General features: G+C 38.9%; 1 protein-coding gene across 1 annotated transcript in view; it reads left to right on the top strand.

The window, feature by feature from the left end:
• The first annotated feature begins 2043 nt into the window (after positions 1–2043).
• The window catches only part of HMGCLL1 (3-hydroxymethyl-3-methylglutaryl-CoA lyase like 1), a 71974-nt gene continuing 61712 nt past the window's right edge, over positions 2044–12305 (top strand). Inside the window, exon 1 of the mRNA XM_041477449.1 lies at positions 2044–2209. Coding sequence (XP_041333383.1) covers positions 2105–2209 — 105 coding nt within the window. The 5' untranslated portion in view covers positions 2044–2104. The remainder of the gene's footprint in view (positions 2210–12305) is intronic.

Below are 12305 nucleotides of genomic sequence, written 5' to 3'. Positions count from 1 at the left end.
TCTCCCAAGAAACATGCATATTTCAGATGAACGTTTTATTTATATGTCTATTGTTTTTGAAAAAATTCCTTGCATTTAGAAGGACCAGTTGACAAATTCAGTGCAAAATTGGCAAGGGTGAAAAACAAATTCTGATTGCAGGGAGAATAAGAGGTAGAACAGAAAAGAAACAATGAGAAATTGTTGCATTAGAACTCAATTTGGGATTACTTTAGAATGCATCTGTTATATTTTCCTTCTCTGCCTAACAACACGGGAATTCAGATGAATATGTTCTTTTTAGAATATGTGATGGCACTCTGAGTCTTGAAGCAGGTTTGTGATAGTAAACATCCACACTGGATGTAGGCTGGAAGAGGCTACTGAGGTTTTAAGACCTACAAAAACAATCTAGTAACAGACATAAAAACAATACCATTAGAAGGGATTTAATGTGGAGAAAATAGCAGTTTGATATATAAGCTACCTGCAGAGAATTACAATGCAGCTTATTTCAAAGGTATTTGTAAGAAAGATGATTAAAGGCCATGTGAAATTTGACTTTGGAACTGGAGTAACTTGAGATCAGGTGAGGCAGGTAGGAGAGGTACACTTTATTCACAGACATACTCCTAACTTTCTTGTGATTGCAGTCATCCTTTTTCCAGCTGGCTATGAAATGTACAGAAAATTGAAAATGAAATTATTAATCTTAATAAAGTGACTTTCCCTTCACAAATACCTACCACATCATTGATAAACTTTCTCTTACTGCGAGACAAAAAAGGAAGGCATGATATTTTTGCCAGCTTCTCTGTATTTCATCCCTAACTATACAGGTACCAAGACCTAGAGCCAACATTTAAGAAAACCTTAGTGGAATTTTGAACTGTGAAAATAAAAGAATGTTGAATTCACAAATATTTTACTGGGAAAAGGCAGAAGAGATACTAACTGCATCAGATAGTAGTCAGTAAAAAAACTTCCTGGGCACTTTTCAGTGGCCAGATTTGAAATTGCAGAGATGACCACCAGTAATATTTTTAAATTTTTACACTGGATTTTAAATATCTTATTTCTGAAAAGCCATTATTATCCTTAAAAAAAACAAAAGCTTCCCAGCCAATCAATCAGCATCCAGTTTTGGTTTACAATGGGTATGGAAATACAATTTTTAGATGCACAGAACAATAAGGATGAAATGCAAAACTGCACAAGAAAAATGGGGCTTTGAGAGCATCATATCTATCAGTGAACAACAGAAACAGAGACTTGGTGGTAAACCTGATAATCTGTTGCAACAAATGATTGATGGAAAGGTTAATAAATTTAACAAAATATCCCTGATACCCCAGAAATCGAATGATCCAGAAACAAATTTTGCTTGAGAGGAGTTTGGAAAGTTGGTTGACACAATGAAGGTAAGGGAGCAGACAAAATATAACTTGCTGCTGTCGAAACCTAAACAGTATTACATTTGTAAAGCTCTAAGATTTTGCTATCTAAATGGAAAGCAGAAATGCCAGTGTTTGCCCGAAGCCTCGTGTCACCTGGTTGCCCGAGGGAGCACGATCTGGTTTATCTGGTATGGTTTGCAGAGCCCAGGGATGTCGAACATGACACGTAGGTTTCGTCTGGAAGCAGACCTGTCCCTTCCCCTTGCTCCTCTCTTTCCCCCCTGCTGCCTAAAGCCTTGCCAGGTCAGGCTGGGCCCGGTGTCCCGCGGGCGTGCGGGGGCAGGGGCCGTGTGGGGCAGTTCGGCTGCCGTCGCCACGCTCGGCCCTCCGGCTCTCCTCAGCGGTTTCTCCCGCACGCACGCCCCGCGACTGCAGGCTGCTGCGGCGCCGGCCGAATCCGCAGCGAGCCCGGCCACCCACTGCCGCGGCTCCTCGTCAGGGAAGGCCAGGGGGGCAGGAGGCGAGAAGGGGTAGAAGGCGAGGAGGAGCAGGAGGCGAGGGGGCAGGGAGCGAGAGAGGCACGGGGCGAGCCCCGCGGCGTGAGGCGGCGGCCGCCGCAGCCGCGCGGGAGGGGACGCGGCGGCGCTCGCGCTCCGCCAATCGCGGGGCCGCTCGCGCGCGGGACGGGAGGCTGAGCCCACCCTGCGGCGGCGGCTGCCGGGCGAGCCATGGGCACGGTGCCGTCCGCGCTGAAGCACTGCCTCAGCTACCAGCACCTCCTCAAGGAGCAGCTGTGGATCGCGGAGCCGCCCGCGGCCGCGCACCCCGCGCAGGTACCGCCCGGCGCGGGTCAAGGGATGGGACGGGGCCGGCCCTACGGGGCGCGGCCGCCACCAGGGGGAGGACGGGGCGTCGCCGCCCCCTCGCCGCCCCCTCGCCCCTCAGGCACGTCCCCCGCGCCGCTGCTGCCCCTGCCTGCCGGCAGCGCCCGGCTCTCCCCTCTTTCCCATCTCCCCTCTCTCGTCCTGCCCGGAGCAGCGGGGCACGCCCTTACCTACGGCCCCGCACCGCTGGGGTGTGTCTGGTCAGTGTTCCAGCACACGGCCGGTGTTACACCGTGTTCCAGGCAGTGCGAACACAGGTGGGTGGTGCTGGGGCAGCGGTGAGGCAGTGGCAAGCCCACTCAGCAGTGGTTCTCGCCACGCGTGATCACTCCCCGTGTGAAAATGTTAAAATAGCAGGGTAAGACGCATTTGGGCGGCACTGCCCTTGCTCCCCGCAGCTGGCACTGCCGCCACGCGGGCGCGTTTGCTGTCCAGGGAAGGGTCTCTGCAGCCTAGGCTGCGAGGCAGAGGGAGCCGGGGGCTGTCACGGACGGGTGAGTGGAGCTGGCTGCTCACCCTCCGGTCTGTGAGCTGTGAGCAGGCGTGGACAGTGGCTGCAGGGAGTGTAGGTTGGTTGAGGCGCCTGGGCAGGTGCCATATCAACAGTGCAGGCCGTGACTGTCCTAAACGTGGCTTTGTAGGGGAAGAAGCGAAGCGAAGTTACCAGGATATCCTCTCTGAACAGTCATTCAGTCCAACTGTAGCTCCAGTAATCAGTCAATGCTTCAAACCTTTAAAAACATAAGCCAAGCCTAGAACAAAATAGTTTAAATGGTACTTAAATACATTTTTAATTTTTTTTTTTTTAAGAGCAGCTCTTGTTTGTTGTATCCTTCTATTTTCAGATGGATGTTTGTTGCATCTTCTGTTATCATCTTCCATTTTTCTGCACTCTTTGGAGATGAAATTTAATTCCTATATAGCAATGTGACTTCAGAGGTGGAGAGATGGTGAAAAATGTTCTGAGTAGTATGAAAACTGGTATCAGTTCTCTGCTCTGAGCCTCATATCTCAAAAGATGCATGTATGGAATACCCAAAGCAACATTGTTGTGAGCATAGGGCTTTGTAGGTAAGCCCCATACAACTTCCAGCTATCATATTTCCCTGGGAATAGTGTCTATCCAGCATTAAATTTTGGGGGGAAAAAAAACTTTTTTTTTTAAGTGGATTTTTTTAATGGTAAAGAAATAGAATTAATGAACTTTGATATACTAGGCCTGAAGCAAAGCACTATAATTCTGTTCATATGCCCTTGCTACATTTTGGTGCATCATGTCCTTTTAATAGATCTGAACGTTTTTCAAAAGTTTCCTTCAAAATACCTTGATATGCCATTTGATTATGTCATTCTCTCTCCCCATATCAGATGAAGCATTTGAAGAGTCTTGCAACAGCGGTGGGTTTGCAGAGTGGGTTTGCAGTCAAACACAATCATTAACATCTCAGAAAAGAGTAGATGAAAAGAAAAGTTTTCTTTATTGTGATGGATTATTGTACTTAATTTTTGCAATGCTCTTCTTTTATTTTCATCACCATTTTTCTTCATCCAAGGATACAGAGGATGTCCGCAAAGGTTTTCCTTATGTAGGAGTGCATTCCGTACCTATCGCATTCAAGAAAAAAAGTGTTTCTTGTTATGTGATCTATAACTACACTGGCTCAAGTAATGATTGTAAAAGGTTTGTTGGTCTTTTTGTTTTGGTTTTTTTTTTTTTTTTTATGACCAGCATATGCAAGATATGGCAGCACCACTGCAATGATATTTATGAGAGTACACTAAGAAATAAAATAGGAAAGAGGGTTTAGGTACAAGAAGTTTCCCAGAAATAGTGCTTTCATGGCTGATAAAAATAAAGAGTTTATTTACTTGCTGAAATATTTTCAGGAGTTCCTGAGGATTTTTCTTTAACCACCAAGTAAAATGTAAATGTTGCTGCCAGGGCTCTTATAAAAATAAAATCATTCTATTTTGTCTAAAGACCCCAAATATATAATAAATTGGTTATATACTGTGCTGACTAATTTGTAGTCCTGTCCAGGTTTAACCACTTGAAGCTCTACTGGAGGTGAAATAATGGGTTCTAAAGTGAGTAGTGGGATATCTTAGTCTTTGTTTTCCTTTCTTTTTTCTGTTTCATTTAGCCGGCTATTTTTGTGGTATTTTTAGAACAATATTTGACTTTAAAAGATAGACTTGCTTGAGTAGTAAAGTTATTAAAAATGAGAGATGAAAAGTAATAGGTAATTTGGCTAGGTGGCTAAATAAACAGTAAATAGAGTTTTCTACTATGTATTTGTAGAAGTTACTAATACCTATTTCAGTCTTATTTAGACTAGTCTGTATTGCATCAAAAAATTACTGAACACCTGACTGGTCAATGAGACACCACATTCCTGTTGCAGTGTGTTCATCTTTCTCCATATTCTTAATTTCTTAACTGTTTGCTTCAGAACGCTTCCATAATGCTTCATACAAGGAATACAGTTCTGCTTCATTTCCTTAGCATTACCCCACTATATGTATATGGTTTTTATTACCAGGTCTGATTAACTTAATGTTAAAGGTCTGATTTATTTTTACTAAATAAGAGCTATAGTCACACAAGATTTTGTTGAAGACGTGGTTTTGTTTTTTTTAACTGTAAAATGTGCTGGCATCTATGGAGAAAAGAGGTGGCTGTAGATACTGCATTGTTGGTGGTATTTCTGCAGAGATCAAGGTCATTACTAGTGGTCACTCACAGGTGTCACCAGAGTGTGTTTGACCAGAGTGTGTAATTACTTTGTGGTCTGCTTTGTGAAATGCTCAGGCTGAGCAGCAGGGAAGGTGTTAATCTGCTGCTGGTGTCCTGGTTTAGCAGGAACCTTCTTGCTGGAAAAAAGATGGTCTGAGAGTAATTGACATTGGTCTTATACTGCAGACTTAATGTTATATTTTCATGTAGGCTAGAACAGAATTTTGATGCATTAGGAATATGCTAAGAACACAGCAGGGAAGAGCTGGATGGCTGAAGTGTAAAAGACTGGGATGAAATTCAAGGATACAGAATGATTAGATGCTTTGAGACCTATAATCCAAACTAGAAAGTTTGACTTTATTGTTAGAAGAGATTGAAGAAGAACCTTGGAATCCTCACAAATCATAGGATGACAATGAGCTGCCAATATAGCTCAAAAAAAAAATCAAGTTATGTCCTCAGACAGAGTAGATCAAGTATTTTCAGTCAAACAGGGAGATGTTGATGGCATTGCAAAGAAACTGTATCTGTTCTATTTTGGTTAGTCATGTTCAAGAAATTGAATATCCAGCTGGGATAAGTTAGGTCTTGCACCACTGGAATTGGAGCATGATTTGGGAACATTGGTTGGGAAAAGGGAGGTGAAATGTAAAATGACTTGGGTATGTTTGATATCTAGTGTTAAGACCTGGAGGATGTGTGGGCAGGTAGGAAGAAGAGGAATTAGCTGTTTAAAATAAAGGAAGATGTTGCTACCCACAAACACACACTTATATGCAGGCCATATAATAAATATAAAGTAGAAATTTAAAAACAAATTACCCATTGGTAGGATTCTTTAGGAGCTTTTTAATCACAGTAATGAGGATATGATTTAGGTTTACTGAAAGGATTATATGATGTGGTTTCAATAGTAGTGAAAATTATTTGGTCCTTAAGAACTTTTAATGATTATCTAATAAGGAATAGAGGATAGATATGTAAATGTTTTAAAAGAGACAATTCCATGTCCAGTTTTTTTAATTGCTTGGCTTACAGTACTTTGTTAAGGTCAGAGTGTCAACTTCAGCATGAGTATTCATCTGCTTTAAACTGGGGAATTCTGCTCTGCAGTAGGGTAGTGGCTAAACACAACTAAATTATATGCATCTTTTTCTTAAACCATTGCATTTATGTACTACTAGCTAGGGGTACTAAGGGGTATAGTAAAATAAGAATATATAAGGAGTCATGGTTTGGTGAGGGCTACCTACACTTACAACAAATAAAGCAAAAATAAGACAAAAATAAGACTCTAGTGTCTTATTTTGCTGGATGTAGCTGTGACTCTGGGAAGTGTAATCTGTCTAAATAATGCTAACGTGTGCTATGTTATGTTGTAGGATTTCTGTCACAGACTTAGGCTGTCGTATGGAATGCAATATCCAGAATCATTAACAGTTGTTCAGGATATTACCATTGGAAAGTTTTATAACTGGGGGGAACAGAAATGCCAGGTGCTAAATATATAAAATAATGAGCAAAAACTTGGGTCCTCTAATTTAGACAGCTAACTTCTGTTTCAGAGCCTTGATTCCAATGATTTATGTGCTACATGCCTAAATATTCAGACTGAAAATGCACATACTAAGATTCCCTCATCTCCTCACTGCATGACACTCTTGGATCAAGAGATGCGCACAAGTGTCTTACTTTTTCGGTTTTAATGTGCTAATTTAGATTTTGTAACAGATTGTCATGTTTTAAACATATGCTAGAAACCTCTCAAATTTATTTTTAAAGTAACTCAAGAATAACAACAAAACCCACAGTCCATGTGACAATTATATATGTCTTACTCACTTATGTTTGATTCTTGATTCAAATTACAGCATCAAAAATGAGGCATATGGTATTATGCAGTCTGGGAGGAGAGAGCAGATCTCTTTTATTTGAGTCTTTTAGGTACACCTCAGAGCAACTGATTTGAGACATACTGTATTTCACGTTCTTTTTATCACCATGTAATTATATATTCCAGGAATAAATTAACATTTGCAGGCTCTCATCAAATAACTATTTAGGCTATTTTCAGTTTTTAATTTAATTTATCAAGCTAAGAAGTACTATAAAAATTGCTGACAACAATATTGCAAGTTAATTAATTTACTGTGACAATTACCGTACATCAAGGGTAAAACAAAAGGGTATTTTTTATACCCTTTTTTCAATTTTTTTTTTTAAATCTGATGAAAATTGGATGTAAGTAGAGGAAACACAAGGTAGTTTCCTGGACTTTATGTTGCAGTTTTCATTTCTTAACTCTTTCAATGGATGGAATTATTTAAAGATACTTAATGAAATCTTTATAGAGAAAGTATGTTAATTTCATTGGGCAAAGATCTTTTATACCCTCTTCCCTTTGTCCACCATTTTTACCTCATTCTGTGTTTTCATCCTGACCTTGTGTTGTCTTTCATATAACTAAGACCAAATAATTGATCACTAGGAGTGATCACTGAAGTTCCTGGTTTCCAGTCCTACATTTTTCCAGCCCTTTTGTATTCTTCTATATGCAGAGGCCTTGCCAATACAGAACTCATTAAATGGATCTTTTTCTTAGTGAATACATTACAAGAATGTCCTAAGAATGGGACTTTTTTTTTTTGCTTTGTTGCAGATTCCAAGGAACATTTATTTTCTTAGTCTTTATAATATTTAAAGCATACAAAGTTATTAAATAGAAATAATATATTTATATATTATACATTAATACAATTATTAAATATATATAATAAAATAGAGTAATGAAGTGGAAGAGATTATAATTTAAATTATAGCAATCTATTAAGTTTGTATCTGCATGCTGTTTTTTTCTTGTTGGATTTGGAAATGACAAATGACGTGATACAAGCTGACACTGAAGATAGTAAATAAAACACCCTCCCACTGAATTGAACTGGAGTGCAATGCTGAGCTCTTTCTAAAATGTTCTTTGAAGTCAAGAGGAGTTTCCCCTTCATAAGATCAAGTCACTAGACTCATGCCAACTTTTTCAGTCAGGTATTTTATATGCTGCAGAGTAAGCTCTCAAGAGCATTGCAGAGAGTAAGTCTGAAAAGACTGAGTAGTTGGTTGGTTAGGGGTACCAAAGGTGATAAAGTGTAGGTTTGACCTAAGCTGAGTCACTGACTTTCAGTTTTTTTGTACCATTGGCCTGTAAATACTGGACAGATAACAGGAACTTTTTAGTTGATAGAGATCTATGATATACTGGGATTACTAAGTGAATTAAACAATTTATAATGAAGGTGGAAATACTGTAAAGGATTTGCTTTGCAAATTTGGGAACTAAAAGAATGCACAGGAAGTTTTTGCTCAGACCCTATGTCTGCTTTTTGCTGAGATCCCATTTATGACTTTTCCCACCTGCATCTCCTTCAAAGCCTAAATATGGGCACAGTGATGTTCATTTCCTCTCATGCCAGCTCAAGGAGGAGGATTGATATAAGATGCCCCACATATCAAATAATAATTTTAAAATTCATGCAGCTTGAGATAAGTCTTTTCTCATTGCTTTGGCTGGGAGTGAAGATAAATGAATTGCCGAAGATCACTCAGATCCCAGTTTAATTCCCACTGAAATAAATTAGAATATCTTTTAATAAGACTCTTACTTACAATTTGTGGATCTTCTGTCTTTTAGTTCAGGTAAGGAAATCTCACCTTAGAAGATTGCTGTACCAGCTGGTCAGACATAGAAATTTTCATAAAGCAAAACATTTACTGCTCCTAATTAATCAAATTTTCTGGTTTCTAACTTTCTGATATGCTGACTAATAAACAGTGTTAACTGTTGTCTCTATAGTGGCTTTTAGGTTGGTTTTTTTCCACTTAGAAGGAATCCTGAGTACCTGGAATGCGTAAGGATGGAATGCTGAGTACCCAGGATGAAGTTACTTGTTTTCTCTACATTTTAATGATAGGACTATGTTTTGGTGCTTCTGAGGAAAAAGGGAGCTTTTTTCTTGCAGCACCTGTGTTGAAAGATTCACATGTTTATGGAAGCATGTGTTTGAATTTCAGTTTATAGGTGAATAGCATGCAGTAAGAAACTGGTGCAGTGTAGGTATAATCCAGATATAAAGCTGAGTTCTTGTCAACCTTACTTCTTTCACTACATAGATATTTGAGGTGTTTAAACAAGGTGATGGTTCTCTGAAATTTTAGGAACTGAAGGCTATTGAGAATCTTTAATATGTCATATATGAAAGAAGTTATGTTTAAAGAAACTGGAGAGTTTCAGAAAAGTAATTATTTAGTACTTCAGGCTGTGTTGAATTCTCTTCTATTGTTTAGCCCTCTCATTCATTTAACAAAGGTATAAGATTTTCTGTAGCATCCTTCTTTTCCCCCAAATGTATATTTTAAAAGATAGATGAAGAGATGATGTTGTGTGGCATTGTGAACTTGCTGGGAAAAATGTTCCACCCTAAAAGTTTGCTGGTGCACATGATAATGCAGATGTGGACCTTGACATACAATGTTATGAAGTACTATGCACTCAGTAAGACTCATCAATTAATTGAGCCTCAGAAAATGCTAGAACAGAAAAATAATAATTTTATGTGTGGGAATAAAAGTAACGCAGAAATTTGTAGGAAAAGGTTCTCTCTGTCTATCTAATCCATCTATCTTCTGTCACTTAGGAAAACTCATTAGAATTCTGAGAGAAGTTGCTTTCTTGATTGATCAGAAATTTCTGAGATAAGAGCATGATCAAAATAGACTTTCATACTGTGCTAAACACCCGTAAAACAAATTCAGCATTTTTGCTTTTCAGAGAAAGGGAAATATTACTGCTGTGTTAATGTACGCTTGTATAGCCCTTCTGGGGTAGAAATGTCACAATGGTGCGCACGCTTTAAAATTAAGCAGTGCAGTAGAGATGAAGGATTTTTTATATTTCATAATATGTTGCTAGGGACATAATATGCAATGAATAATAAAAACTTTATTATATAAGGTATTATTAATCAGACACATTTTATTATCTGGTCTTTTAAGCTGTCACTTCAGAGGAAAACTGCTGAATGCATGGTTTACATTTCAGAAAATTATTTCCATGGACAGTTTTAAGGTTTGCCTTTCAAACTTAAGTTAATACAGTTAGAAGTAATCAGCTCATAGCATTTTTTCCCTAACTTTTATAAGTTAACTGGGTAAAGTACCATGTCAGTGGTGAAGATTTTGATTAACATTTGGGAGAAAGGTCTAATATTGCAGAAGATGGGAAAGATATTGCACGTGATAAGAAGGAAATTATATTTACTGTTGGAATGTTTTTATAGCCGATATTATTTTTAGATAATTCCCTTGTTAAATGGAGATTTATTTTACAGTTTGGTGTAAATGAATGAAAGTTACTCCAGTTGTGGCATTATATTTGAATTTATTTGGATTAAATGTTCTTATGAGAGTCATTCTCAGCAGTTCTTGTGACAAAAACACAGATTTATTATATGCAGAAACTGCTAAAAGGTGCACTGGTGAAGAAACTGTGCTGGGTAGACATTTCTTCTTTGTTTGAGTGGGGTTTTTTTTTGTCCACAGATGTTAGCTGTTTTGTATGGGAATAAAGGTGTTAGTTTATGAGTTTCTTGGAAAAAGAAGTTTAAAGGCTTTGAATGGATGAGATGTGTGGACTGAAGCGCCAGAGGACATTGCCGGAATGTTAGGTGAAACCCATAGGGAAATAATTCAACAGCAGCATCTGGAAAGGAACTGTATGTGGCTTTAGGGCTTACTTTTAATGCAAGTAGTTAAGATGAGATTAAATATAGGTGTTAGTATGTGAGAAATGGAGGAACAAGGTAAGTGATGAAGGTATATCATGTGGAACACTGGGATTAGGGAAAAGATTTAACAGAATCTGCAGCTGATCACAGCTGAATTTTTAAAACCCTGGAAACATAATTTGAATTGAACTATATACTAGCTTCATAGAAAGTAAAGCAGTGTACATGAATATTTTATTGGGGAAAGAGAAGACAGGGTATAGGCCAGTTCAGTGGCCTTGGCACATCACTTTTGCCCAAATGGGATGAGTGAAGATGGTGGAAAGTTAAGCTACTAAGCCAGCTGGCTGTTGGCTGTGCAGAGAGGAATCAACTGGTGACTGAGAATTTTCTCTTGTCTCCTTCCCATTTTTTGATATCCATTACTTGATTCAATTTCCTAAGCACTCTTGTCTGGTGCCGTGTGAGATGCCCTGAGGTAGCTGAGATGGCTTATAGGATTGGCAGGTATTGAACAGGATTTACTGCAGACTCGTGCCTTCTGGCTCAGTGGCTAGAGGTCAAGTCAGATGCATCCCAAATGCACAAGGGTGCCTGCACTTAGCCACCTGACATGTGCCCCTACTGTTTGCTGTGTTGTTGGATAAGCTTTTGGCCATTGCTGACAGTGCTGAGAAGTGCCTTCATTCAGTTGGCCATGTTTCATTCTTGGCACCATGTAAGACGCCCTATAGTATCCTCCTTTATGTCCAGCTTCCAAAAAGCCCAGGCCCTGTGTCCTGCATGCTGTGTTGAGGGACTTAAGACATTTCATGTGAATATATACATTGACTGCGCAGGGATACCTAGGACACCTGTAGACATAACTGTGTAGATAGTTAAGGATTTTTAAAGTCCAGTTGAGTCCTATCATTAAGAACATTTCAGGACATTTTGAGCTTAATGAGTGGTCTGCCTGCATTGCCATTTAGTCCATAACTAGTATTATCTGTTGTCAGTCACTGGAAAAATCCCTCAGTTAAGTTTATGTGTCACAGTAAAATGAAAGTACAGCTAACATTAGTACTATTAGATATTTTTTTCCTTTTTTTTGTCCTTACTTAATACTGGTCTTATTACTAATTCTACAGCTACATAAATTTGTTTCTCATCAGTTGAGCACTTAATTATTTAGAATCTGGAGGCTTAAAAATTCTTAAATGTGCAAAGTCTAGAAGTGAAAGCAATAAAATTTGGGAAATATCATCAGTCATTTTTCCATGAAAACCCTTAATCTTCTCAAAGAGTCTGAAGTGATATATTCCCAATTTGATTTTGTCTTTGTCATAGTTCCTCCAGTACCAATGTATTTTCTTCTACTTGTTCCACTTCAATGTTTTAATGTTTCCATGATATATTTTTTGTATTTCATATAAGGAAATTTTTTAACGCCCCTAATTATTTTCAGCTAAATAGGAAGAAAACTATATTCTTGAAAAATGCTCACATTTGACTAATTTAATAGTGAAAATGGAAGATTTTTAAAACA

Source organism: Pyrgilauda ruficollis, unplaced genomic scaffold (assembly GCF_017590135.1).
Source record: "Pyrgilauda ruficollis isolate IOZ18807 unplaced genomic scaffold, ASM1759013v1 scaffold40, whole genome shotgun sequence".
Classification (NCBI taxonomy): domain Eukaryota; kingdom Metazoa; phylum Chordata; class Aves; order Passeriformes; family Passeridae; genus Pyrgilauda; species Pyrgilauda ruficollis.
Note: the sequence above shows the minus strand (reverse complement) of the source record. Positions and strands in the feature narration are given on the sequence as shown.